The 24557-nt window shown below is 39.5% G+C and overlaps 1 protein-coding gene across 1 annotated transcript; it reads left to right on the top strand.

Annotated features, from left to right (window-relative positions):
• The first annotated feature begins 1807 nt into the window (after window positions 1–1807).
• Window positions 1808–23739, top strand: LOC129701805 (voltage-dependent anion-selective channel protein 1-like). Its single transcript, XM_055643256.1, has 9 exons — window positions 1808–1961; window positions 12150–12221; window positions 12619–12668; window positions 14039–14191; window positions 14282–14334; window positions 15284–15511; window positions 18317–18467; window positions 18639–18696; window positions 21036–23739. The coding sequence occupies exons 1-9, from the start codon at window positions 1817–1819 to the stop codon at window positions 21125–21127; spliced, it is 1002 nt and encodes a 333-aa protein (XP_055499231.1). The 5' UTR covers window positions 1808–1816; the 3' UTR covers window positions 21128–23739.
• Window positions 23740–24557: the final 818 nt, after the last annotated feature.

A 24557-nucleotide genomic window follows, 5' to 3' on the forward strand; every position in this document is an offset into this window, starting at 1 on the left:
AACAAGGGAAATCAGGGATAGTATCAAAACAAAAGATGAAGCGTACAAATTAGCCAGAAAAAGCAGCCTACCAGAGGACTGGGAGAAATTCAGAGACCAGCAGAGGAGGGCAAAGGGCTTAATTAGGAAAGGGAAAATAGATTATGAAAGAAAACTGGCAGGGAACATAAAAACTGACTGCAAAAGCTTTTATAGATATGTGAAGAGAAAAAGATTAGTTAAAACAAATGTAGGTCCCTTGCAGTCAGAAACGGGTGAATTGATCATGCGGAACAAGGACATGGCAGACCAATTGAATAACTACTTTGGTTCTGTCTTCACTAAGGAAGACATAAATAATCTGCCGGAAATAGCAGGGGACCGGGGGTCAAATGAGATGGGGGAACTGAGTGAAATCCAGGTTAGCCGGGAAGTGGTGTTAGGTAAATTGAATGGATTAAAGGCTGATAAATCCCCAGGACCAGCTAGGCTGCATCCCAGAGTACTTAAGGAAGTGGCCCCAGAAATAGTGGATGCATTAGTGATAATTTTTCAAAACTCTTTAGATTCTGGAGTAGTTCCTGAGGATTGGAGGGTAGCTAATATAACCCCACTTTTTAAAAAGGGAGGGAGAGAGAAAACAGGGAATTACAGACCAGTTAGTCTAACATCAGTAGTGGGGAAACTGCTAGAGGAGGTAGTTGAGGCTGTGACTATCCCAGCATTTAAGAAGCAGGTAGACAGGTACATCGGGAACAATCTTCCTGCATCTAGCCTGTCCAACCCCTTAAGAAGTTTGTAAGTTTCTATAAGATCCCCTCTCAATCTCCTAAATTCTAGAGACTATAAACCAAGTCTATCCAGTCTTTCTTCATAAGACAGTCCTGACATCCCAGGAATCAGTCTGGTGAACCGTCTCTGCACTCCCTCTATGGCAATAATGTCCTTCCTCAGATTTGGAGACCAAAACTGTACGCAATACTCCAGGTGTGGTCTCACCAAGACCCTTTACAACTGCAGTAGAACCTCCCTGCCCCTATACTCAAATCCTTTTGCAATGAAAGCTAACATACCATTTGCTTTCTTTACTGCCTGCTGCACCTGCATGCTTACCTTCAATGACTGGTGTACCATGACACCCAGGTCTCGCTGCATCTCCCCCTTTCCCAATCGGCCACCATTTAGATAATAGTCTGCTTTCCCGTTTTTGCCACCAAAATGGATAACCTCACATTTATCCACAGAGGTTTTGTACACCCCTGTCAGATCACCCTTCATCCTCTTTATATTTGTCCTTTTTATAACTGCTTGCAATCTTTCCTTATGTTTTCTATTATATACCGTTATGATTGCATTTTTGGTTCCGCTTCAGCATTTCCTGCAGCCAACCTGATTCTCATGCATTGCAACAGGCAGCTAGCTAGCTGTCATATGTCCACAACGCTACGTGCTGCTGCAAGGATACTCAATTCAATTTCAATTTAAAAACTTTATTGGCATGATAAAAAAACATTGTTATATTGCCAAAGTATAAAACATGACATACATATTTAAAATGCATAAGTATAAATACAAGTATACAGTGCATGGATAGATATGTCCCTGTACATAAACTCGCAATGGGCCTATAGCCCTTTATTGATTGCTACACGTTCTTGCAGCTGTATCTCTCTGCAGGCACGTCATTGCCCCCCCACACAGGGGGAGGGGCGATTGCGCAGGCGTCACCGCCGCGGCCGCCGGTCGGTCGGGAACGCGCACGATCGCTCGCTCCCGCGGAGGACAGGCCGCGCATGCGCACGATCGCTTGCTTGCTCCCGCGGAGGACAGGCCGCGCATGCGCCCCCCTCGTTTGCTCGCTCCCGCGGACAGGCCGCGCATGCGCAGTCGCTCAGTCGGTGGGAGGGAGGTCGCCGTCCGCTCACTCCCCGCAGCCGCTCGTCTCGCCGCCGCCGCCGCCGCCTCCTCCTCAACAGCAGCCGGTACGTATCCGTGCCTCAGACACACGAGCATTTTTATTTAAACTTGACGACTTCCCCCCCCCCCCCTGTGAGGGAAGGGAAGAGATTCGCCGTGAATTTATTTTTTCTCTCTCTATTTCTCTCTTCCTCCTGAGGCCGGGGCCATGAGTAAAAGGGAGGAGACAACGTGTCTGATCTCTCGCTGACTAGTCTAATCCCTTCCCTACCTCCCTCATCTCAACCCCTCGGCGCCCCCGGGCCAGCGAGCAGCAAGGGTTGCAGACAGACCCTCTCCCCACACACACACACACTAACACATCCTCGCAGCAGAGTTTGTGGGCCGCTGGGCTCGACAGCATGGAGACTAGACACAAGGCACTGCAGTCGGTAGCATGGCGGCTGCCGTCCTGTATGTGTGTGTGTGTGACCTTTCTGCTGTGGAGGTGGCGGGCGTGTGGTCAGCGTTTGGAGGCTCTAGGCCTGTGCTCGCTGGAGTTTACAAGGGTAAAGGGTGGAGGGGAGGGGTTTACAAGGGTAAAGAGTGGAGGGAGAGAGGATCTCATTGAAACTTACCAATTAATGAAAGTGCCTGGATAGAATGGATTCTGAGAGCATGTTTCCACTAGTGGGAGAGTCCAGGTCTAGAGGGCATAGCCTCATCAAGAATAAAAGGACGTACCCTTAGAATGGAGAGGAGGAGAAATTTATTTAGCCAGAGGGTTGGTGCACCTATGAAATTCATTGCCCCAGACGGCGGTGGAGATCAAGTCATCAGGTAATAAAAATGAGCTGGTTTATGCTAAGAATAAACAACAAAATATTTGAGTAACTCAGTGGGTTAAGCGTTATTTCTGGGGTAAATGCATAGGTGATGGAAGGACTGCAGATGCTGGTTTATACCACAAAGATGGTAAGTGATATTAAGATAGGGACAAAATGTTGGAGTAACAGAATGGGTCAGAGAGCATCTCTAGAGTAAATGCATAGTTGATGGAGGCCAAGTCACTGGGTATTCTTAAAGTGGAGATTGATAGGTTATTGACGAGGAAGTGCGTGAAAGGTTATGGGGAGAAGGTAGGAGAATGGGGTTGAGGGTGGAGTACGCTCAATGGGCTGAACGGGCTAATTCAATGTCTTATGATCTTTAGTCGGGGCAACGACAGCTATTCTATTATATCACGACTCAATGGTTTTGTAACATTGTGGTTGTTATTATTGTCCAGTTTGTGGGACACATGTCCTTGCCTTTTTTGAGTTTTAACAATTTAAAATGCACTTTTGATCTTGTTCTTTTTGACCTTGAAGATCATGTAAAGTTATTTCAGTTTGGAATGGGCAGATGGCTCCCTAGATGTATGATATTTGCAATGTTAGCGGTTGAGGTTTTCAGGTTTTTTTCTGAATCATGAAGGTTTACTTTGTAAATGCAACATTTTATTTTGCCCAGTGTACATTAATTTGCATGTGAATTGAGAGTACTCTGACCATTCTACTACAGTTAGAATTCCAAAGAAAGAGGCGGCACAGAAGCAGCAGCTTAGGCCTACTGAGTCACTCTGACCATCAAACACCTGTTCGTAGAGATACAAGGAGCTGCAATAACTGGGATCTTGAGCAAAACACTCAAAGTGCTGGAGTAACTCGGCAGATCAGGCAGCATTTGACGGGACTACCTTGTATGCTTATCCTACCTTAATCATATTGATTGATGGGGCTTGGTGGGCTGTAGTACCTGTTGCCACGCTGTATCTCTAAAACTAAAAATTAGAAAGTGAAACCTGCATTCCTTTTATAAGTAATGTTGGGATGTTCCATGTTCAACAATTTAGGAGATTGATTAAGTTAGGCAGATAATGGTTTGCTGGTTCAGTGCCCATATAAAATCATTATTCATGACTATTGTACGTAGTCCATTCACTGACTGAATAGCACGCAACAAAAACGCTTTTCACTGCACCTCTGTACATGTGATAATAATAAACTATATTTAAAAAGTCAATTTTGTGCATTTGTTCTCCAATATGTTTGCCCTGTTGTAAAACTGGATTAGTAAGGAGACGAGGAGGAATTTCTTTAGTCAGAGGCTGGTGAATCTGGAACTCATTGCCACAGCTGGTTGAGGGAGCAAGGTCAATGGATATTTTTAAGGCAGAGATTGGCAGATTCTTGATTAGCAAGGGTGTCCAGTGTTACGGGGAGAAGACAGCAGAGGAGAATGGGGTTGAGGGAGAAAGACAGATCAGCCTTGATTGAATGGAGACGTAGACGATCAAATGGCCTAATTCTGACCCTATAATTTATAAACCAGTGTAAGACATTGTGGTGCTATTTGAAATCTATATAGTTTTGATTACATGTGCTCTGCTTGTTGCCATGTCATAAGTAGTTTTTTCACCTGCAGAATAATATCACCTTGTGTTAGTATTATGAGTGACATCTATATTGGTGAAGAATAGTTTTGGTCAAGCACTGCCTGACAATATTGTGATATCTAGTTTTGTTTTCAATTCTTGAGTGTGACTGTTCCTGACTAGGTTGACAGTTATTTCTCAGTTGCCCTGAACGTAATCATGTGTCTTTTTGAACGCATTTTGTTTCAACTGAAGAACTTGCTAAGCCAGTTTAAAGAGATAGCAAACATGTCCACGTGGGTCTTGAGTTAATTATATAAAAGCAGCAGATTTTGTTTCAGTAAAAGACATGACTTGAACCAGTAACGCTTTAATAAGATCTATCTAAAATTATGCTCTCAAACTGCTTAAAGTATTAAGAAAGGTCTGGTTTCGACACACAACATAAACTAGCCATGCTCTCCCTCTCCAGAGATGCTGCCTGGGTTGCTCTAGAACTTTGTGTTTCCATTTTTGCTTATTATTAGTATTATTTGAATGTTTTCTCTTTGGATTATTAGTCCAGGGCTATTCTAAAAAAGCAGGGTATTGTAGTAACATTTTGAGGGTTTAAAACAATACCAATATATTTCATGTGCAACTTAACTTTTTTTCTCAGAGACATTCTTGATTTTTCCCCTCTGAAACCATTTTATTTCTACTTTAAGTCAGTGGAAAGTTCAGGCAGATGGTTTTTGGGTTAGAATTATCACCTGCTGTACACTGGTGTTTAAAGATGCAATGGAATATTTGACGCCTCCCAGAGCCTTGGTTTAATGCCTCATCTGGGAGAAGCATACCCAAGATTGCATCAATTTTTAAGCAAAGATTGCATGCACACACTTCTGGAGTAGAATAAAGGCTCTATGTACACTGGTGGAAAACAAGGCAATAGAGAGATTAAAATTGTCAAATAATGTGTCTACCTTCAATGTAATCAATTATATCTGTTGCTAGGACACAATTCTGAATTGCTATGCAAATTTAAGAATGTGGACAGGATGATAGATGTCATTCCATAACTAAATAGGTGAGATCATGAGAACAATTATTTACAATTGTCTCAAAATAAAAGTGAGCACTAATATATTAAACACTCGGTAACAATAGACACTGTACCAAAGGGTTAATCCAATAGATGGAAAATGAATAGAAAATCATAAAGTTCTACTTCATTTTTATATTCTTCTTCTTGTGTATGGCATGCACAGCCTAAAGTTGCAAGACAACTTGTTCTGTTTGATCTTCTGTTTGTGCACGCCAGGTTGATTGCATTCGTCGAAACAGGTTAGACCTCGTGAAGGTTGCAATCTCCCACCCCTTTTTTATATTGATTAAAGTCTAATGCTGAAGATTTATTGGGACTTGGCACAAAATGTCTAATTGCAAATAGAAGGAACCTCAATGGGATTAGGAAATACATTCTCGTTATATAGTTAAGATATTTCCTAGTCTTTTGGACTAATGCAAGGAGAATGTGAAACTATATTATGAAAGGATTGGATGAAGGGAAAAAACAGGTACTCTATATTTGTTTTTATATATCTCATGGCCACGCTACATTGAGGGAGTACAAAAGTATAAGACCATTCCTTCATTTTGCTCAAATGGGGTTAAAATAAACATTTTGGGAATAGAAACAAATGATTGGCTCATTGGACATATGACTATGGTAAATCTGCTGACTAACAAATCAATTTCACAATCCAAAAAACACCCAAAGTTGCATGTCATATTTTGCAACATTACCAATCAAACCTAGAACTAATCAAGGGACATTATTTACATGGGAGGATCCCTCTTGTGCTGGCCAGTGAAATTTACAATTGTCACTGATGAATAAATAATTGATTGTGCTAGTTTGCTATCAGTTTTCTAAATGCCCGGAGCTGTAATTATTACATACTGGTGAATAGGGTGTGTTGGTTTACATTGTGTATGTAAAACTTTAGTCAAGTATTTAAAGATTTCTAAAATAGTACATTTTGTGTATGAGATTTATGCTCAGAAGATCACCAATTTATTAGTTAATCACGCAAAGCTTACATTTGGCTAATGATGTTCGGTAATACTGTTCTGTTTATGCTAATCTTGCATTTTGTGGACTTTTGTTATGAATTTGAATTTCAGTAATGTCATCTGCCTTCAGTTTTCAATTTAAGAGAGTTCCTAAAATTATTTTCAGGTAGAAAACTTGGGCAGGGCGGGTTGGGTTGGTCTTTGAGAGGCAAGAGCAATTTTGCTGAATGGATTGGTCTAAATGAGATCTTTTGATCCAAATGTTCAGAACAATGTGTCCATTCTGGATTGTGAGAGGGACAGATGATATGAACACAATTGCCAAAGCCTTGGGCCTTGATAAAGGGGGTCAAATAGATGATATATGTGGAGAGTCTGTACAACAATATGTGGCTATGATTTGATGAGGCAAAGCAACGGTCAAGAGTTGAAGGGAAGAATAAAACATCTTGAATGGGTTCTAAAGAGCTGGGGATGTTAGGATAAGAAAGTTGTTTACAGTGTAAATGAGAATGTAAACTGAATTTTATTTTGGATGAGTAGTATTTTGTGGAGATGCGGAATAGGATTTTGGAGAATTTGAGCTGAAAAGCTTGGACAATGATTAGGATTCGAGACAAATGCTAGTAATATGGAGATTTCAAAAAATGCCCTTGATAATTTGTGTTGGAATTAAGATGATGACTGAAACATAAGAATTTAAGATCAGGGAAATCTGGCTTCACTCCTGCCTTTAATGCTGTTGAAGTCTGAATCCCAGGATCTCCATTGGCCATAGCCCTGAAGCAGTGAAAATTAGCTTAGATTTGATTTGGAAGTCTCCTATCAGTTAATAATACCAATGCAACAAACCTCTTTCAGAATTCAAATAAAGAGTGTCCATCAATGTGAAAGATTAATTACAGTTTTGACATTTTTATGGTAGCCTACAGTAATGAGTTTGATTGGTGTTTCTGTTTGGCCTTTGGTTTTTAATATTCAACTTAATTACCATCTCTGAATCCACATTCCCCACACCCATACTCTGACCCAAACAAGATCTTAGTGGTCAGAGGTAGGGTGGTCATTATTGACCAAGACATTAATTGAATCGGCTGCATAAATTTGCCACCTCTTAAATATTACTGATAATGTGTATTCTGTGACGTTTTACTCATTTCCCATCTCTCAAGTCTTTCCATCATCTTTAATGTACTAACAATTAGGAGTATGCTGAAATACTTTATGAATGCAGCTCTAACAACCCTCAATAATCCAAATAAAACAACCTACTGTTTTGCACGGCATCATCTAAATGTCCCCATCCAACATTGGTGCAGCATGATGACAATATGTGCCACATCGACACTGGCAGCCTTCTTGTCAACCTTCTAAAACTTGAGGCTGCTGCCACCAGGATGAATAAAAGCATCAAGAATATGGAAACTGCACTGCCTATGATCTGTCTGCAATTTCACCTACGAGTTGCACAGTATCCAACATTGGACTACTGCTCATTGGTGTGGATCCTGCAATGCTCTCACAACAACACCTTGGAGTACCTTCATCCTTAAAAAGATGCAGTCATTCAAGTTGGACCACAATCAACTGGAGGGCTATTGGGGATGTACAATAGCTAGATGTCCAACAGATAGCTAGCATTTGTAACCCATGAATACATTTTAAAACCTATATATTTATAATATAAATATTTTATATTACATAATTATAAAAATATATTGTTTAATACTGTAAGATTTTTTTTTAATGAAATCTAATGTCCCACTAAATATTGTGTATATATTTGTTTAATTGTTCATATTTGAAAATGCATTTCTTTTGCGATTTTGTTGTGGATTTCCTACTCTGAGATCAGAATTGTCACACACAATAGACAATAGGTGCAGGTGCAGGACATTCGGCCATTCGAGCCAGCACCGCCATTCAATGTGATCATAGCTGATCATCCAAATCAGTACCCCGTTCCTGCCTTCTCCCCATATCCCCTGCCTCTGCTAATTTTAAGAGCCCTATCTAGCTCTCTCTTGAAAGCATCCAGAGAACCTGCCTCCAACGCCCTCTGGCAGAGAATTCCACAGACTCACAACTCTCTGTGAGAAAAAGTGTTTCCTCGTCTCCGTTCTAAATGGCTTACCCCTTATTCTTAAACTGTGGCCCCTGGTTCTGGACTCCCCCAACATCGGGAACATGTTTCCTGCCTCTAGCATGTCCAAACCCGTAACAATCTTATATGTTTCAATGACACAGAGTGGGACTTCACACAGAGGGTGGTGGGTGTATGGAACGAGCTGACAGAAGGGGTAGTTGAGGCAGGTATAAACAGTATTTAAAAGTCATGTGGGCAGTTCCATAGATAGGAACGGTTTAGAAGGATGTGGGCCTAATGTAATTCTGTGTTGTACGACTCTGATTCTAGCTCCATACTTAACTGATACTGGTACACGTATTTTGGCCTCCCAGGAAAAAAAGACTTTCACAGGGAGGGTCTGTTACTCATTTGTTGAAGCAGTCAGTGTACCTAATGGACAAGTAACAAGTGCTGGCAATGTCAATGACATTTAGAAAAAAATATTTTCCTGAAGAATTATCTGCAGAGTTAAAGTAGAACGCCATGAAAGAAAGATTTAGGTTTTTAAAAAGGTTTAATTTAATCTATCTATTTCATCTACTCAATCTATCTGAATCATCTATTTGATGATTCAGTATATGGTGATTCACGTTTGAAATATATTTTTCCAATTGTTGTAATCTGAGTTTAAAACTATAATGAAATTACCTGCTAACTGGTTTATTAACTGGTTTGCACCCATATGCAGGGTGATTATTTTATTCTGCTGCATGCTTCCATTTAATGACAATGGTTACACCCTAGAAATATGAGTAACCTTGGAAAGACCTTGAAGGAAATGGAAGATATGAAACCGAGTAAATGCAATGTTCAGTCATGGCATTGGCATTATAAAGGAGGGACTCGTAGACCAAGTTTCTGATTTTAAACTAATATCACAGTAGGATTTTGAAGATCGCTTTGTTACCCCTAGGCCAAATGAAGAGAGTTATGTATATTGCTCCAGTTTCTTCATTGTAAGTAGCAGTCTCTTGCATGAGTAGCCAAGACTTCGAGAGCAGCATAGCTCAGGACTCTTGAAGTTTACTGAAACTTCATAATGCAACAGTTAACAGCAACTAAAATACTACAGTTGGTATAAAGAGGACAGGAATTATATAATTTCTCGTATGGCAGCAACATTGTAAAACGTTTGTGCTTAAACAATCTTGCAGTGCTTTTAATTTTGACTACAATGGCACAGCTCACTCTGTTTTCACCCTTTTACGTGGATTGATTGGATTTCTTCATAGTTTTATTTAAAGCTGCCAAGATTTACCCTGAGTCGCTTAGTAGTTTTATAATGCAAAATACTCCCCTGCCATGTCAGTTGCTTGATTTAACTTAGCCCCTAGATTTTTGATGGATCAATTTATATCCAGTGTTTTCCTTACAAGTTCATGCACCCTAACATGATTTTTCTCTACAATACCATGTGTATATATATACTTGTGTAATGGCTTGATTGTACTCGTGTACAGGCAATACGTAGAGGGTCCTACAAGGGAGAGGGCAAAGCTTGATCTACTCTTAGGAAATTGGATAGGTCAAGTGACATATGTCAATGGGCAAGCCTTTTGGGACCAGCGGCCACAGTTCTATTAGCGTTAAAATAGTTATGGATAAAGGCAGGGTAGGTGCACAAGTTAAAATTATGAATAGGGGTAAGGCCAACTTTGATGGTAATAGACAGGGAACCTGCTAAAGTTAATTGAGTACGTTTTTTGTGGGCAAAGGAATGTCCAGAGTGCCTTAAAGTGAGATGACGAGGTCAGGACATGCAAATGAAGAATTTTATATATATTTCCTCAATTTCTCCATTGTAGGTAGTATTCTCTTATACATAATGTGACTGGGCCTGCAGCCATGCATGTTCCTGTTATAGTGAAGGGCAAGGTAATTGGGAGTAAGGAAGCTTGAATGATGAGAGAAATTGAGGCTCAGGAAAAAGGAGGCATGGGACAGGCAGCTGGGATGCAGGAGGATTTGTGGGCACTGAGGAGCATACTTGAGAAGGGAATTAGAGGGCTAGAAGGGGGCAGGAAATATGTCTGGCAGATAATATTAGGGAAAATCCAAAGAGATTTGATGTACATTAAGGAAAGACAAGTAACTAGAGGGAGAATGGGGCCCCATAGAAAGTAAAATGGTCAAATCTTGAGTGGAGCCACAGGAGATGGCCAAGGTCTTCAATGAGTATTTATTCCCTCTTTTTACCGTGGAGAAAGACAGGAAGACTGGGGTACCTGGGACAGCTAATGTAGACGTCGAAGAACGTCCGCATTACAGTCAAAGAGATACTAAATGTCCTAAGGTGTATGAAGGGAGATAAATCTCCCAGGCCTAATCGGATATATCAGAGGACACTACGAGGACCTAGAGAAATTGCAGATGCCCCAGCTGAGGTAAATGAATCATTAGTCATGGGTGAGGTGCCGAAAGACTGGAGGGTGGCTAATATTTAAGATGAGCTTGTGATGTGCCTCAGGGATGGCTGGGCCCATTGGTGTTGTGGTTTATATTGATGATTTGGATGGGAATGTAGAAAGCATGATTAGTAAGTTTGCAGATGACTCTGGTGGGTAGTGTCATAGATAGGGACGATGTTTATTAAAAATTGCAGGAGGATCTTGATCAGCTGGGCAAGTAGGTCGAGGAATGGCTTATGGAGTTTAATGCAGATAAGCGTGAGGTGTTGTGTTATGGGAAGTCCAACCAGACCAGGGCCCTGGGGAGTGTTGTAAAGCAGAGGGATCTAGGAGTACAGGTACGTTGTTCCTTGAAGGTTTCAGTTAGATAGTAGTCAAGAAGACTTCTGATAAATTGTCCTTCAGCCAGCAAATTGATTATAGAAGGGATGTTTTGTTATGGTTGTGCTAGACATTGATGAAGCCACATTTGGAGTATCGTGTTCAGTTTTGGTCACCCTGATATAGGAAGGATGTTGTTAAGCTGGAGAGAGTGCAGAGTAGATTTACAAAAATGTTGCCAGGACTTAAGTGCCTGAGCTACAGAGAGAGTTTAAGCAAGCTAGAACTTTATTTCTTGGAGCGCAGGAGGCTGAGGGTGATCTTATAGAGGGGTATACGATCATGAGGGGAATAGATAGGATGAATGCATGGAGTCTTTTGTCCAGGGTAGGGGAATTGAGAACATGGGGTAATGGGTTTAAGGTGTGAGGGGAGAGATTTAATAGGAACACGTGGGACAGCTTTTTCACACGTAGACATTGCTCCCACTCTGCTGATAGTCAAATCGTAAACACTTTGTGGGGAAAAATGCATAATATAAATTGGTCACGTGATTATTGAACAAGTTAATGCGCAATGATTCAGTAACAATCGTGAGAAATTGATTGTTAACAAAAGGTATGTATAAGGTTATATGATACACTTGCCTATCAACAATGGGAACGGTCTCTTCATCAGTTTACAAATAAAAAATATAATGATGTTAGTTAGAAACATTGTATGAAATCTTAGGGTTAATCATCTTTTAATGGTTATGGCAGGCGTTTGATTCCTGTATTTGATAGCAGAAAATGTCATTTCATGTTAAAATTCTGGTTGATGGCCAATTGTAAAAGACAGTTGTTAGTAAGTTAACAACAATTTGAAGGCCTGGTTTAAAAGGGCATAAACCATTTGTTGAGCTATGGTAATTGAGATGAACACCAATGTGTTTCTTCACCAGATAAAATGGCAGTTCCACCAACTTATGCAGATCTTGGGAAAGCAGCCAGAGATGTGTTCACCAAAGGCTATGGTAAGAAATTCAAATATTTACTTTTTGGCAGACACTAGCAATGTTTGCATGTGGATTATTATAATGTGGGATTTGCTGTGTGTTGCTGAGTTTTTAGCAGCATACTGAGGTGTGTATTAGTTTGGTAGATTCTTTTGTTTGAAGGAGTGGGGGTGGATCAGGAGGTAACATAAGCACAGAAATTGTTTTTGTGGACACTAGTTTAAAATAAATACCTGCACATTTTGTGGCAATGTTACAAACCTGTCGGTGATGAGCTATTAGTTAAAGTGTATGATTGTTAATTTAATATACTTTGATTATTTTTATTATTAAATGTACGGCATTTAAGTGGGTGACCAAGTTAAACAAGGTTGTACATCAGGAACATAACTGAGCGTCTTTGTTCTCTTGGTAGGATTCGGTTTAATAAAGCTGGACTTAAAAACAAAGTCAGAAAATGGATTGGTAAGTGCTATTAGGAGAAAGGTTAACGTAGAGCTTGCTTGGTTCTTGAGGTAATGCATAATAATGTTTCGGGTGTCTTTGTAATACATAGTACAAAGCTGTGTTTTATTTAACAACACAGTTTTAGCTTGCAAGATGAAGGCAGTTATCCACTTATTGGCCAAAGAGGAGAGTGGAAAAAATATTTTCCACTGTGCCTGAGTCATCATTGATTAATAACATTTTGAATTTTTGGGAAATAGTATTGGCATGATTAGTGGAGAGAGAAACAGATGTTGCCTAACCTTCCATATAAGCATATTTTCTGTAATGCTAGGAAATTAAAATTGTCCTCTTATGCCTGCCTTCATGCTAAATGCAATTAAAAATAACTGGTTTTAGTAATGATGACCATGAAACTACAGGTGTGTCAAATCCATTTCATTCAATAATCGATCAGCTAGACTAACCTTAATGTGCTGACTCGCATCAGTGGTGGTGAACCATTCAGGTCCATTATAGCTGCTTCTGTAGCAGGACAGGTATAAAACCCAACACCTCAGACAGTGGATTCGGGCATGGCGAAGTTGCTCCCAGCCCATTTGACCTTGTAATGTCTTTTGCACAAGTCTCTGGACTGGTGTCTAAATTGGGAGCACTGTCACGTGATCTAGCAACTAGTCGGACTTGCAATCATCCTTTATTAGCACCATTGCCAGAACTCTTCGACCCATCTTTTTTATGCCGACCAGGGGGCTAGTCCTATTTGACCCATACCCTCTTAACACTTCCTATCCATATATCTGCCAAGCATCATTTATGTCATAATTACACCAGCTTCAATGGTGGTTTCTGGCAATTCATTCCAGATACGGACTACTCTTTGAGTGAAAAAGTTGCCCTCTGTTGAAGGGCCGCTGTTAAAAGTTGCCTTGGAAAAAGGCCCCTCTTAGAACTCTCACCTCAAATCTGTGTGCTCTAGAATCCGCTACCATATGTTGAGAAGTATTCAACAAACTTTCAAGCCTGCTTTGCGATATACATGATGACTAACATAAATCATCAAAATATTCTCAGTCTTGGGCGAAATTTTAAAAGCCACAAAAGCATAAAAATTTGCCGTGAAAGTTGTGTGGATAAAACCTGGAGTTTCAGAAAGGGTACTGCAAATGACATTGGTACTCTTAAGATTGGGGGAAGGTAAAATGAGTTTTGCTGCATCTCGTAGTTGTCTAAAGTGCTTTTATGAAATAAGAATCATATCAATCTTGACTGTAATTAAGGCACTACTTTGTCCAATCTCTTATGTCAAAAATGCGAAATATTTTGAAATATTGGGTATTTAATACATGACGTTTCTTGCAGACTAAATATCTTGCTTCGTATTATAGGAATTCACAAGTGCTGGGTCTGCTAATATGGATACTGCCAAAGTTGCTGGCAGCCTGGAAACAAAATACAAGTGGGTGGATTATGGACTGACATTCACAGAAAAATGGAACACCGATAATGTTTTGGGAACGGAAATTACCATTGAAGATCAGGTAAATAGGTTTTAAAAAAACCCACAAATATAATGTTTATTCTGTCTTTTTTTAAACCAAAATACAAACTGCACATTTGTTTCTGTTTAGCTTCTGCATGGGCTGAAGATTGGATTTGACTCTTCGTTTGCACCAAATACAGGGTGAGTTTAAAAAATATATATATATGCAACGACAAAATATTGTGAACAATGTTATTTTAATCTTCATGTAACTTTCATGAAAAGGGAGACACTTGATTTTTTACATTTGCTTTTTCAAACCATTTATAGTACATTGAGCAATTAGTTAGTTATCTTCTTGAGTGGTGCCAATGATATTGTACAACTTGTAGATCAAAGTTACATGAACACCAGAGACCATTAAAAACCCCCCCCCAAAAAAACTGCTCATAGAAATATCACCTTTCTAAAATGAGACTTTTGGCTTGTCCATGAGTCCCACATCTAGTCATTTTAAATATGTATGAAGGAGCTACAGATGCTGGTTTAAACCAAAGATAGACAAAGCTTCAGAGTCTCGACCCGAAACGTCACCCATTCCTTCTCTCCAGAGATGCTGCCTGTCCCGCTGAGTTACTCCAGCTCTTTGTGTCGTCGTGTCATTTTAAGATTTGGTAGTGGATTGAGCATGGCTCAATGGTACTTTATTGTCACGCATGCACTGCACTGTTGCATAGCTCACAAGTGCATGTATCGCCATATTTTGGCGTCGTTTACTAAAAGTAAAAGTCCAAACTCCAGCCAATGTACTCGATGGATGGGACGCCTCCGATCCAGGTAAGCTCCAGGCTGCTGCAGACCGTCCTCTGTCTCCCTCGACCAGCTTGGCCAGCAAACTGAAGTTCATCTCCTCGACCGACTGTCTTTGTGTCCCTAGGACGCCCCCCCCTGCAGCCAACATTGAAGATTCTGTACTGATTTTATGGTTTTAAAATTATTGGCCCATTCATTGGTAACGAAGTCTGATGGGAGAAAACTCAACTTATTGTTTTAATTATATAGTTAAAATAATTGATGAACCTAAGGTTTAGAATGTAATGATGGAATTAGTTCCAGTTTATTTTATGTTTTGTTATTTTCCTAAAAATAGGAAGAAAAGTGGAAAAATTAAGTCTGGTTACAAGAGGGAGCACGTCAATTTGGGAGTCGACGTCGATTTTGACGTTGCTGGCCCAGCTATACGTGGAGCCGTCGTGGTTGGGTTTGAAGGATGGCTTGCAGGTTATCAAATGACCTTTGAAACTACAAAATCCAGAGTCTCCCAGAGTAACTTTGCTGTGGGATACAAGGCAGAAGACTTCCAGCTCCATACAAATGTGTAGGTACTCGTCTACTGTGTTTCTGTAGAGATATCTGTCAACATTTTCTTTTGTAAATTATTTTTGAAGAAAATAATATTTTGACATAAGCATAACACAATTCTACTTTTGCCTGCATCGGTTGATGGATTAAATGTTCTTGTGTAATGTTGGATAATTACATAGAAACAGAAACATAGAAATTAGGTGCAGGAGTAGGCCATTCGGCCCTTTGAGCTGGCACCGCCATTCAATATGATCATGGCTGATCATCCAACTCAGTATCCCGTACCTGCCTTCTCTCCATACCCTCTGATCCCCTTAGCCACAAGGGCCACATCTAACTCCCTCTTAAATATAACCAATGAACTGGCCTCGACTACCCTCTGCGGCTGAGAGTTCCAGAGATTCACCACTCTCTGTGTGAAAAAAGTTCTTCTCATCTCGGTTTTAAAGGATTTCCCCCTTATCCTTAAGCTTTGACCCCGTGTGTCCTGGACTTCCCCAACATCAGGAGCAATCTTCCTGCATCTAGCCTGTCCAACCCCTTAAGAATTTTGTAAGTTTCTATAAGATCCCCTCTCAATCTCCTAAATTCTAGAGAGTATAAACCAAGTCTATCCAGTCTTTCTTCATAAGGCAGCCCTGACATCCCAGGAATCAGTCTGGTGAACCTTCTCTGCACTCCCTCTATGGCAATAATGTCCTTCCTCAGATTTGGAGACCAAAACTGTACGCAATACTCCAGGTGTGGTCTCACCAAGACCCTGTACAACTGCAGTAGAACCTCCCTGCTCCTATACTCAAATCCTTTTGCTATGAAAGCTAACATACCATTCGCTTTTGGAAGTTAATTGGAATTAATGGTTGTTGGCTTCATCATAATCATCATATCCGTCTGAAGAAGGGACACGACCCAAAACGTCACCCATTCCTTCTCACTGGAGATGCTGCCTGTCCTGCTGAGTTACCCCAGCATTTTGAGTCGATCTTCATCAAAATCGGACTGAACGTGTACATCGTAGAAACAGGCCCTTCAGACTGTGATGTCCGTGCCACCTGTTGTACTGCACCAATGCTGTACCACATTAGATCTGTAGCTTTCAGTGTTTTGGTGATTCAGGTTCTTGTCTAAACATAGTGAAAGAATCTCTTTCCTCCACCTATTCAGGCAGTGCATTCCAGATTCTAATCTTCCTCTCCGTTTCCCTCTAAATCTTCTACTTCTTACCTGTGCCCTCTAATTTTAGGCTCTCCCCCTCCTCCCCTCTCCCCTCCACATACTCGGAAAAATACTCAAAATATCTACACCCTTCATAAATTTGTAAACTTTAATAAAGTCACCTCTAAGCCTCCATTCCACTGACAATGAATCCAGACTATCCACACTTTGTAAGTAACCTCCCCCCCCCCCCTCCTCTTTACCAGCAACATCCCAGTGAATGCCTTCTGCACTCTTTCTAATGCTGTCACAACCTTTTTCTAATGTAGCGATCAGTACAGTGTGTAATTGTACTTTGGCGACCCGGTCTTTATATAAAGGCATTTGGTTTGAGGTGGTGCTGTATTAAATCATTTGAATTGACTTTGTGTCTGTCTGAGTAACCCCTGTTCCTTTAAAAATATAATGTATTGACAACTTAAAAAAAAAATAAAAAAATTATTGTAATTAAATGTTAAGTATTTAATATACAAGATAATCAAATATGATTTATAATGGATGAGAAGGGTACTGAAATAAGCCTTGATGCACAATTTAATTATACAGTTATGACTCGGAACTGTTTCCAGGGCTAGAATGTGTGTATTGAACCAACTAATCAAAGTAGATTAAGTACTTTGAGTTTTTGTCAACCATTCACAACAATTTGCTACCAAAACATGTATCTGGGTGGACCCTGCCTCTGTTTCTTGGCTTCGGAACCTACTGATTGTTTTCTCTGGAGTAAAGACTGTACTTCACGAGGAGCAGATGAATGGAATGCTAGATATTGGGCATTTTTTTGGCATGAAAGGTTGAATCGCATGTGCTTGTGTAAGACTTTGATCTCGGAATATCTGAAGCTGCCTTATTGCCAAAAGAGTACTTTTGAAGGATATTCACTGCTGCATGGTAGGAAATTTGGCAGGCAGTTTATGACCAGCAGAGGTCAGAATTATATATTCCTCATCCACAAGGAGGAATGTATAATTCCTCTTTGTCTGGTTTAGACAAAACGCCTTCAAAATAGGGTTATTTACGCATGCTTACGGAAATCAAATTATTACATCTCATTTCAAAGCTGGTACTTCCATCAATGTACACCTCGTTCAGTAAAGTGTGATAGCATTGGACTAGTGTGAATGAGTGATCGGTGGTTAGCGTGGGTTCAGCGTACTGTAGGGCCTGTTCCCATGCTGTACTTATAAATAGAACTGGTTAGAATGGGTGATTGATGGTCAGCATGGGTTTGGTGTGACATAGGGCCAGTTTCCATGCTGTATTTCTAAAACTAAAGTAGCATTGGGTCAGACTAATGTGTACAAAAAATATTTTGATCTTTATACAGACTTTTAATTTGCTCCTTATTTATAGCTCTGGTGTGTTTTGAATCCATAACTTTCCAAATTGAAATGAAATTGCAATCAACCCTAGTTTCAGCTGAATTGCAAAGTGACATTCGTGGAGTTAGTTAATAATTTTGTTTTTAATATACAGTGGGCTGCCTAAGTGTGCAATTGGAGAAAAATAGGTCGGCATGGGTGATAATGCTTCTGCAATTTTATACAAAATATAAATATAAATTTAGTGCTTCTTCAAATGACATGCATGTTCCTTGCTACAGAAACGATGGTACGGAATTTGGTGGCTCCATTTATCAAAAAATCAGTGACAATCTGGAAACTGGTATCAACCTCGCTTGGACAGCTGGGAATAGCAATACTCGATTCGGAATTGCAGCAAAATACAAGATTGATGATGAAGCTACATGCTCGGTGAGTGTATATTTCATTATTTTGTCTTGTTAGATTGTATATAATTTTGGGCCGAGAGAAGGTATCTGCATTCCAAAGTGTATGTTGCGCTGATTAAAACATAAAACATTAAAGGTTGTGATTTTTGGGAGAAATGCTTTATAAAGAAACTGTTCTTTCTTTGTTAATCAGATTAAAGTGAACAATTCGAGTCTCATTGGACTAGGATACTCTCAAACTCTAAAGCCAGGTGAGACGCATTTGATCGTACACTAATTCCTTATTGTGTTAAAATATCTAAATAATATATTTCAATGCAAAATCGATAAGCTAGGACTATATTTTGTTATCGTCGTCATGTAATTTCCATTGTAGATTTCTATTCCAGCATCACTCCATTCATATGTTCATAAGTTTATATTGATAGTTACTGAATGAAGTACTGAATGCTAGCGATGCATCCAATTTTGTGTTCTCTCCCTTCGGGCTGATGAAATGAAACGGCAGAATGGACCCGAGGTGTCATTTGTTTGGGGCGTTACCACATGCAACATTTACACCTGGGATCTGAAATTTGTTTGTATAACTTGTTTAGTCATAGTTATACAGCACAGAAATAGACCCTTAGGCTCAACTTCAATTTTTGTTTTAAATTAGTCTCATCTCCATTTGGTCCATAGTCCTTTAAACCTTTTCTACCCCGCATACTTGTTCCAATGTCTTTTAAATGCTGTAATTGTATCTTTAGCCTTTGACCAGCCATCTGCTAATCAAACCACCCTCACCTGTATCACGCCAAGCTTTGTCCTGCCCCCACCTCTTGTCCAGCTTTCTCCCCCTTACCTCTCCACTACAATCAGTCTGAAGAAGAATCTGACAGAAATGCTACGTAACCTGCTGCTTAGGAAGATGAGGGATCAAAGGGCAGACACTGGCATGGATATTAGGTTGGCTGTTTGGCAGAAGACAGAGTGGCAATAAAGGGGTTATTTCTGAGTGGCTGCCAGTGGAGTTGCACAAGTTGGGGCCACTACTCTCCACGTTGTATATTAATAGTTTGGACGAGGGGATTGAAGGCTTTGTGGCAAAGTTTGCAGATGATACAAAAAATTGGGGGGGGAGCAGGTGATGTAGAGAAAGCAGGGACTCTGCAGAAGGACTTGGATAGGTTGGGAGAGTGAGCAGAGAAGTGGCAGGTGGAATATTGCATAGCAAAGTGTGGAACCACTCCTGCACCTATTTTCTATGTTTCTTTATATTTCAAGAGAGCTTGTATACAGAAACAGGGATGTAATGTTGAGGCTCTATAAAGCGCGGGTATGGCCGCATTTGGGAAATTTCAGGCACCATATCGGAAGAAGGATGTGAGGGCTCTGGAGAGTGTCTAGAGGTTTACAAGAATGATCCCAGGAATGAGTGGGTTTACATATGATGAAAGTTTGTGGGCACTGGGCCTGCACTCACTGTGTTTAAAATGAGGAGGGACCTCATTGAAACATCCAGAATAGTGAAAGGCTTGGATAGAGTGGATGTAGAGAGGATGTTTCCACGAGTGGGAGAGTCTAGGATTGGAGGTCATAGCCTCAGAATTAAAGGAAGTTCTTTTAAGAAGGAGCTGAGAACAAATTTCTTTAGACGGAGTGTGGTGAATCTGAAATTCTTCACCACAGAAGGCTTTGGAAGCAGTCAGTGGATATTTTTAAGGCAGAGGTAGATAGATTCTTGATTAGTACGGGTGTCGGAGGTTGTGGGGCGAATGGGGTTAGGAGGGAGAGATGGATCAGCCATGATTGAATGGTGGAGTAGACTTGATGGGCCGAAAGGCCTAATTCTACTCCTATTCCTTTATGACCTTAACTACTGAGTTACTCCAGCCGTTTGTGTCTCCTTGTAACTCTACTGACCTCTACCATTTCCTTCAGCTTGTTTGACATGCTTGCCACAATCTTTGAGTCACCAACTGGGTTTCTTTTTATTATTCATGCATTCTCCTCAAAATTATAAAATTCTGTGTCGATCAAATACAATATGAACGACACAGTGGGCGCAGCGGTAGAGTTGCTGCGTTGCAGCGCCAGAGACCCGGGTTCTATCCTAACCACGGGTGCTGTCTGCACAAAATTTATAAGTTCTCCATGTGACCGCGTGTGTTTGCTCCGGTTTCCTTGCACATTCCAAAGACGTACACGGTTGTAGGTTAATTGGCTTCTGTAAAGTGTTTGCGATAATCACTGGTCGGCATGGACTCAGGGCTGAAGGGCTTGTTTCCATGTTGTATCTCACGTCTAAACACAGCAAATAATTTGACTCTATGCATAACATCCCCTTTATCCAGTCTCCTAGGCAGTTGGTTGCACACTCTATACTCGTACATGAATTGAGAACATGAGATATTACTTAATGCTATAAGAATGCAACCATACTGAGGTTTATCCAACTGTTAACAAATTCACTGACACCAGAACGCCAAGTTCTGACTAGTACTCTTAGATTTATGAATGTACTTGTATAGATGAACATGTAATAACCACATTTTTTAATGTGAGGCATACGATTCAGTATTATGTGACTGATCATCTTTTTCCTTAGGTATTAAAGTAAGCCTGTCAGCGCTGCTGGATGGCAAGAATATTAATGGTGGTGGTCATAAACTTGGCCTTGGATTTGAGTTTGAAGCATAAACCTGGAAATGGAACAAACCTACAATCAGTAAATTCCCAAATATTTTCCACTGTAGCTATCTGAAGATCCTGGTGTTTTTTTTTTCTGTTGAGCCATGTGTCCAAGCAGTGTTGTAAAATCAAACCGTCTTGTTTGGGGACTGTCCTCAGAAGAACAGAATGCATTTTCAAAACATGTCATTATGACTATTTATTGTAACCCGTAGACATTTGCAATTCACCTACACATGTCTATTTTTCCTTCACGGTGAAGACTGGTTGTATGTGGCGTAAAAACAAAACACTTATTATTGTTGGTTGAAATTGTGGTCCCTTATCCCTGCACCTTCTGAAAAGGTTGATGCAACACAGCCATATGGAGGGATTTGTATGTTTACAGCTGGTATTTGTGATGGTTGGGCTTAATAGAAAGTAAAAAAAAAATACACACAAAAGAAATTTAATGTGCCATCTTTTTAAAGATTTACCTGTTGTGCTGTTCTTTGTTTAAAATAAGTATTGTCTTCCAAATTCTGGAATATCATTAAGGAAAATACTTTGTTTATCAGCCCTGAATTTGAACACATACCTTGTATGCATGCAATTATTGAAGGCTACCAAAAACTATAAAAGTTATCATTTAATCCATAAGAAATTGAAGGCCACATATGCAGATGTCCGTCATACTAATGTACCTTGCACATGCCTTTGGAATACTACATTATTTAAATAACGTGGGCCTAACATTATTGAGGTCTGCTTCTTTGGAGTCCATTGTAAATATCCATGGTTAGAGTTTTACTATTGTCAGGTGAGTGTATCTTCGTACTCCTTTGGAGGAATATGGAACAGGAAAAGAACATTGGAAAGGAACTCAGTGGTATTTTTTGATGATCGATAGATACCTTTATTTCTGTGCCAGTCAGTTTCTTTTCTAGGGGCAGTCCTGATTGTTCTGTTAGCCCTCGGTGGTGGGAAGCACTTCCATCTGATTACAAGGTCTATGCAACAGAATTTTAAACTAGTTAAGACTAACACAACTTCTACAATGACAAATCCAGGGCTTGTTGCCATGTTTGGGTCGGTCTCCAGTGTTATTTTTAAATATATGTTTGCCTCAAGATAGTTTCTATATAAAGAATCAGCTGTAACAAACTGAATTACCAAAGTGTTGTACTGGGCAAATGTTGGCGCCTGCATCTTTTTAGGATAAATATTATCTTTTAAAACAAAGTCACGAAGAACATTTTCCTCATCTGAAGTCAGCTGTTTTTATTTGAGTTGAAATATTTGCATTGTGTAACATGTGAAGAGAATTCATCAAATATGAAAATACAGTTTAAAATAAAACTCATTCACAAATAAAAGCAAAATGCTGGAAATTTTCAACTGGCAACATTTGTGGAGAGAGAATTAGTTAACTTCTCAGGTTAATGAATTTCATCAAGATCAATTCACATGCAAATAACTGTATTGCATGTTATTGAAGCAGGTTATGGAAATGGTATTTTTGAAAATTAATTTTGCCCATCGTAATGCAGCATATGTTGTCATTTTAATATATATTGACACCACTGATTAATATCCTGCTCTTCCCAAGATGAACAGTTTTTAATTTGCCTCTAGGTTTCATCTATGGCCTAAGGCCTAACCATCTGCTTAAGTATGCACTAACTTTTAATTTTATTACATCCAAGTAGAGGAATGTATTACACGTGCCAAAGTGGTTTGTGATTTGCCCAAACTATTTTAAAACACAAAATCTTTTTAAACCATCAATTATGATTCCAAGAGTTTTCTTTCCAATGGACAACCAGCATTCTGGAATTGCCTGTTATAAATCAGCTTTTTTTTAAAGCATTGTTTGCAAAAATGAAACTTAAAATTATTATAAAATGCTTTATTTGGAAACCATCTGAACTAATGCATTGTTTCAATTGTAATATATAATTTGGAGACCTTGAAAGTTTTTTGGTTTTTTTCTTCCATTGGTTAAAAATTACCTTTGTCAAGAGTCAAGAGAGTTTCTTGTCATGTGTCCCAGATTGGACAATGAAATTCTTGCAACTTTTCAAGCAGTAATTTTTCAAGCTCTGGTGTGCAACCAAGTGGTAAATGAAATGTCATCTTAGTTGTATCTATTTTTTGGGCACTTGGAGGTGCTTCAGTACAAATTACGTGCCATGAAACATTATTTTCTGGTGAGTGGAGACAGTTCCAGTCGGGTGTTTGTTAATTTAAACAGTTGTTAATCATTAAACTCTATTATAGTTCCTGTTTTATGTGGATTAATTGATTATTGCAGTTTCGGGATCTACAGTGCAAGATCACTCATCTCCTGCCCACTTAAAAAACGAAATAATTTTAAATAATGTTTATATGCAACGTTATGCAGTTGTAGAAAATCCAATATACGATAGGAAATGCTTAAATACTCTTCAGGTACCATCATTAACAAGAGAGACTTGGTGGCTAACATTTGAGTCACAACCCTGCATAAGAACCCATTAAAATGCTGACTGATTGTTACGTGTTTTCCCTTTGTTTTTGTTACAAACTTTAATGTGACCCGAAAGTTGTTGAAAATAATGTGGGCATAAATGTAGTATTTCAAAACGGGAATTGATGTCACTTTTTAAAGAGATTTTGAAGTACGTTTATTCCTTTTAGCATTTCCACTCAGTAACTTATCTGGAAGAGAATTATGGAACTTTTCATTTCTCAAATTCTAACATAAATCCTTAAACCTAAATTACATTAAAATAATCCTATACTTTTCTTTGCCATAATTGAGCAGTGTGATTCACAGCATATGGCCCTTCTCTGTTTAAAAAAAAAACATACATTCACTTCATTGACCATATTCATATTCATCAGTTTTCTTTTTTGCAATTGCTACCACCCATGAAATCCAAAGCTCTCTTGCCAAGCCTATTAGGTTAGAAATTAGTCCTTTGTTGCATATACAAAATCTACTGTGTGTTTTTGGTCTGGGGAATCAGTTTTACTCCTGAAGTGTGACACTCTTGAGGTAATCGGAAGCATATTTTGGATGAAGAGGACGAGCGGCTGATCAATTGCACATTTAATACGTGAAGATGAGTTTTTGTTTCCTTTGTATTTTTCTCCGAAAATGCTTGTGGCTTGTTTCACTCATTTTAAACCCCAAAAAATTCAAGAGGGGAAAAAAAATTGCCATTGACGATGTAATTTTAGAGAGCATACTAACAATTTGATTTTTCTCTTGCTTTGTCAGGCTTAAGTCGTAACTTGTGCTTTGGCACAGTATGTGTTTCTGTACTTTCCCTGAAATCTGTAATTGTTATTGAAGGTTTATTTAATAACTGGGACTCAGTACCATGTGTCGAAACCTGATTTGATCAACATGTAAGTGCAAGCTTTGATTTAAATTTCCCGATGCTGACCTGTTTTGGTCTACTTCATGTCAATT

Source organism: Leucoraja erinacea, chromosome 11 (genome assembly GCF_028641065.1).
Source record: "Leucoraja erinacea ecotype New England chromosome 11, Leri_hhj_1, whole genome shotgun sequence".
Lineage (NCBI taxonomy): Eukaryota > Metazoa > Chordata > Chondrichthyes > Rajiformes > Rajidae > Leucoraja > Leucoraja erinaceus.

Bases quoted from the DNA above. Each gene is read 5' to 3' on its own strand.
- LOC129701805 (XM_055643256.1), top strand. From the start codon at position 1,817: ATGCGCCCCCCTCGTTTGCTCGCTCCCGCGGACAGGCCGCGCATGCGC. The intron at 1,962-12,149 runs GTACGTATCCGT...TTTCTTCACCAG, and splicing joins CTCCTCCTCAACAGCAGCCG to ATAAAATGGCAGTTCCACCA. The intron at 12,222-12,618 runs GTAAGAAATTCA...TTCTCTTGGTAG, and splicing joins TGTGTTCACCAAAGGCTATG to GATTCGGTTTAATAAAGCTG.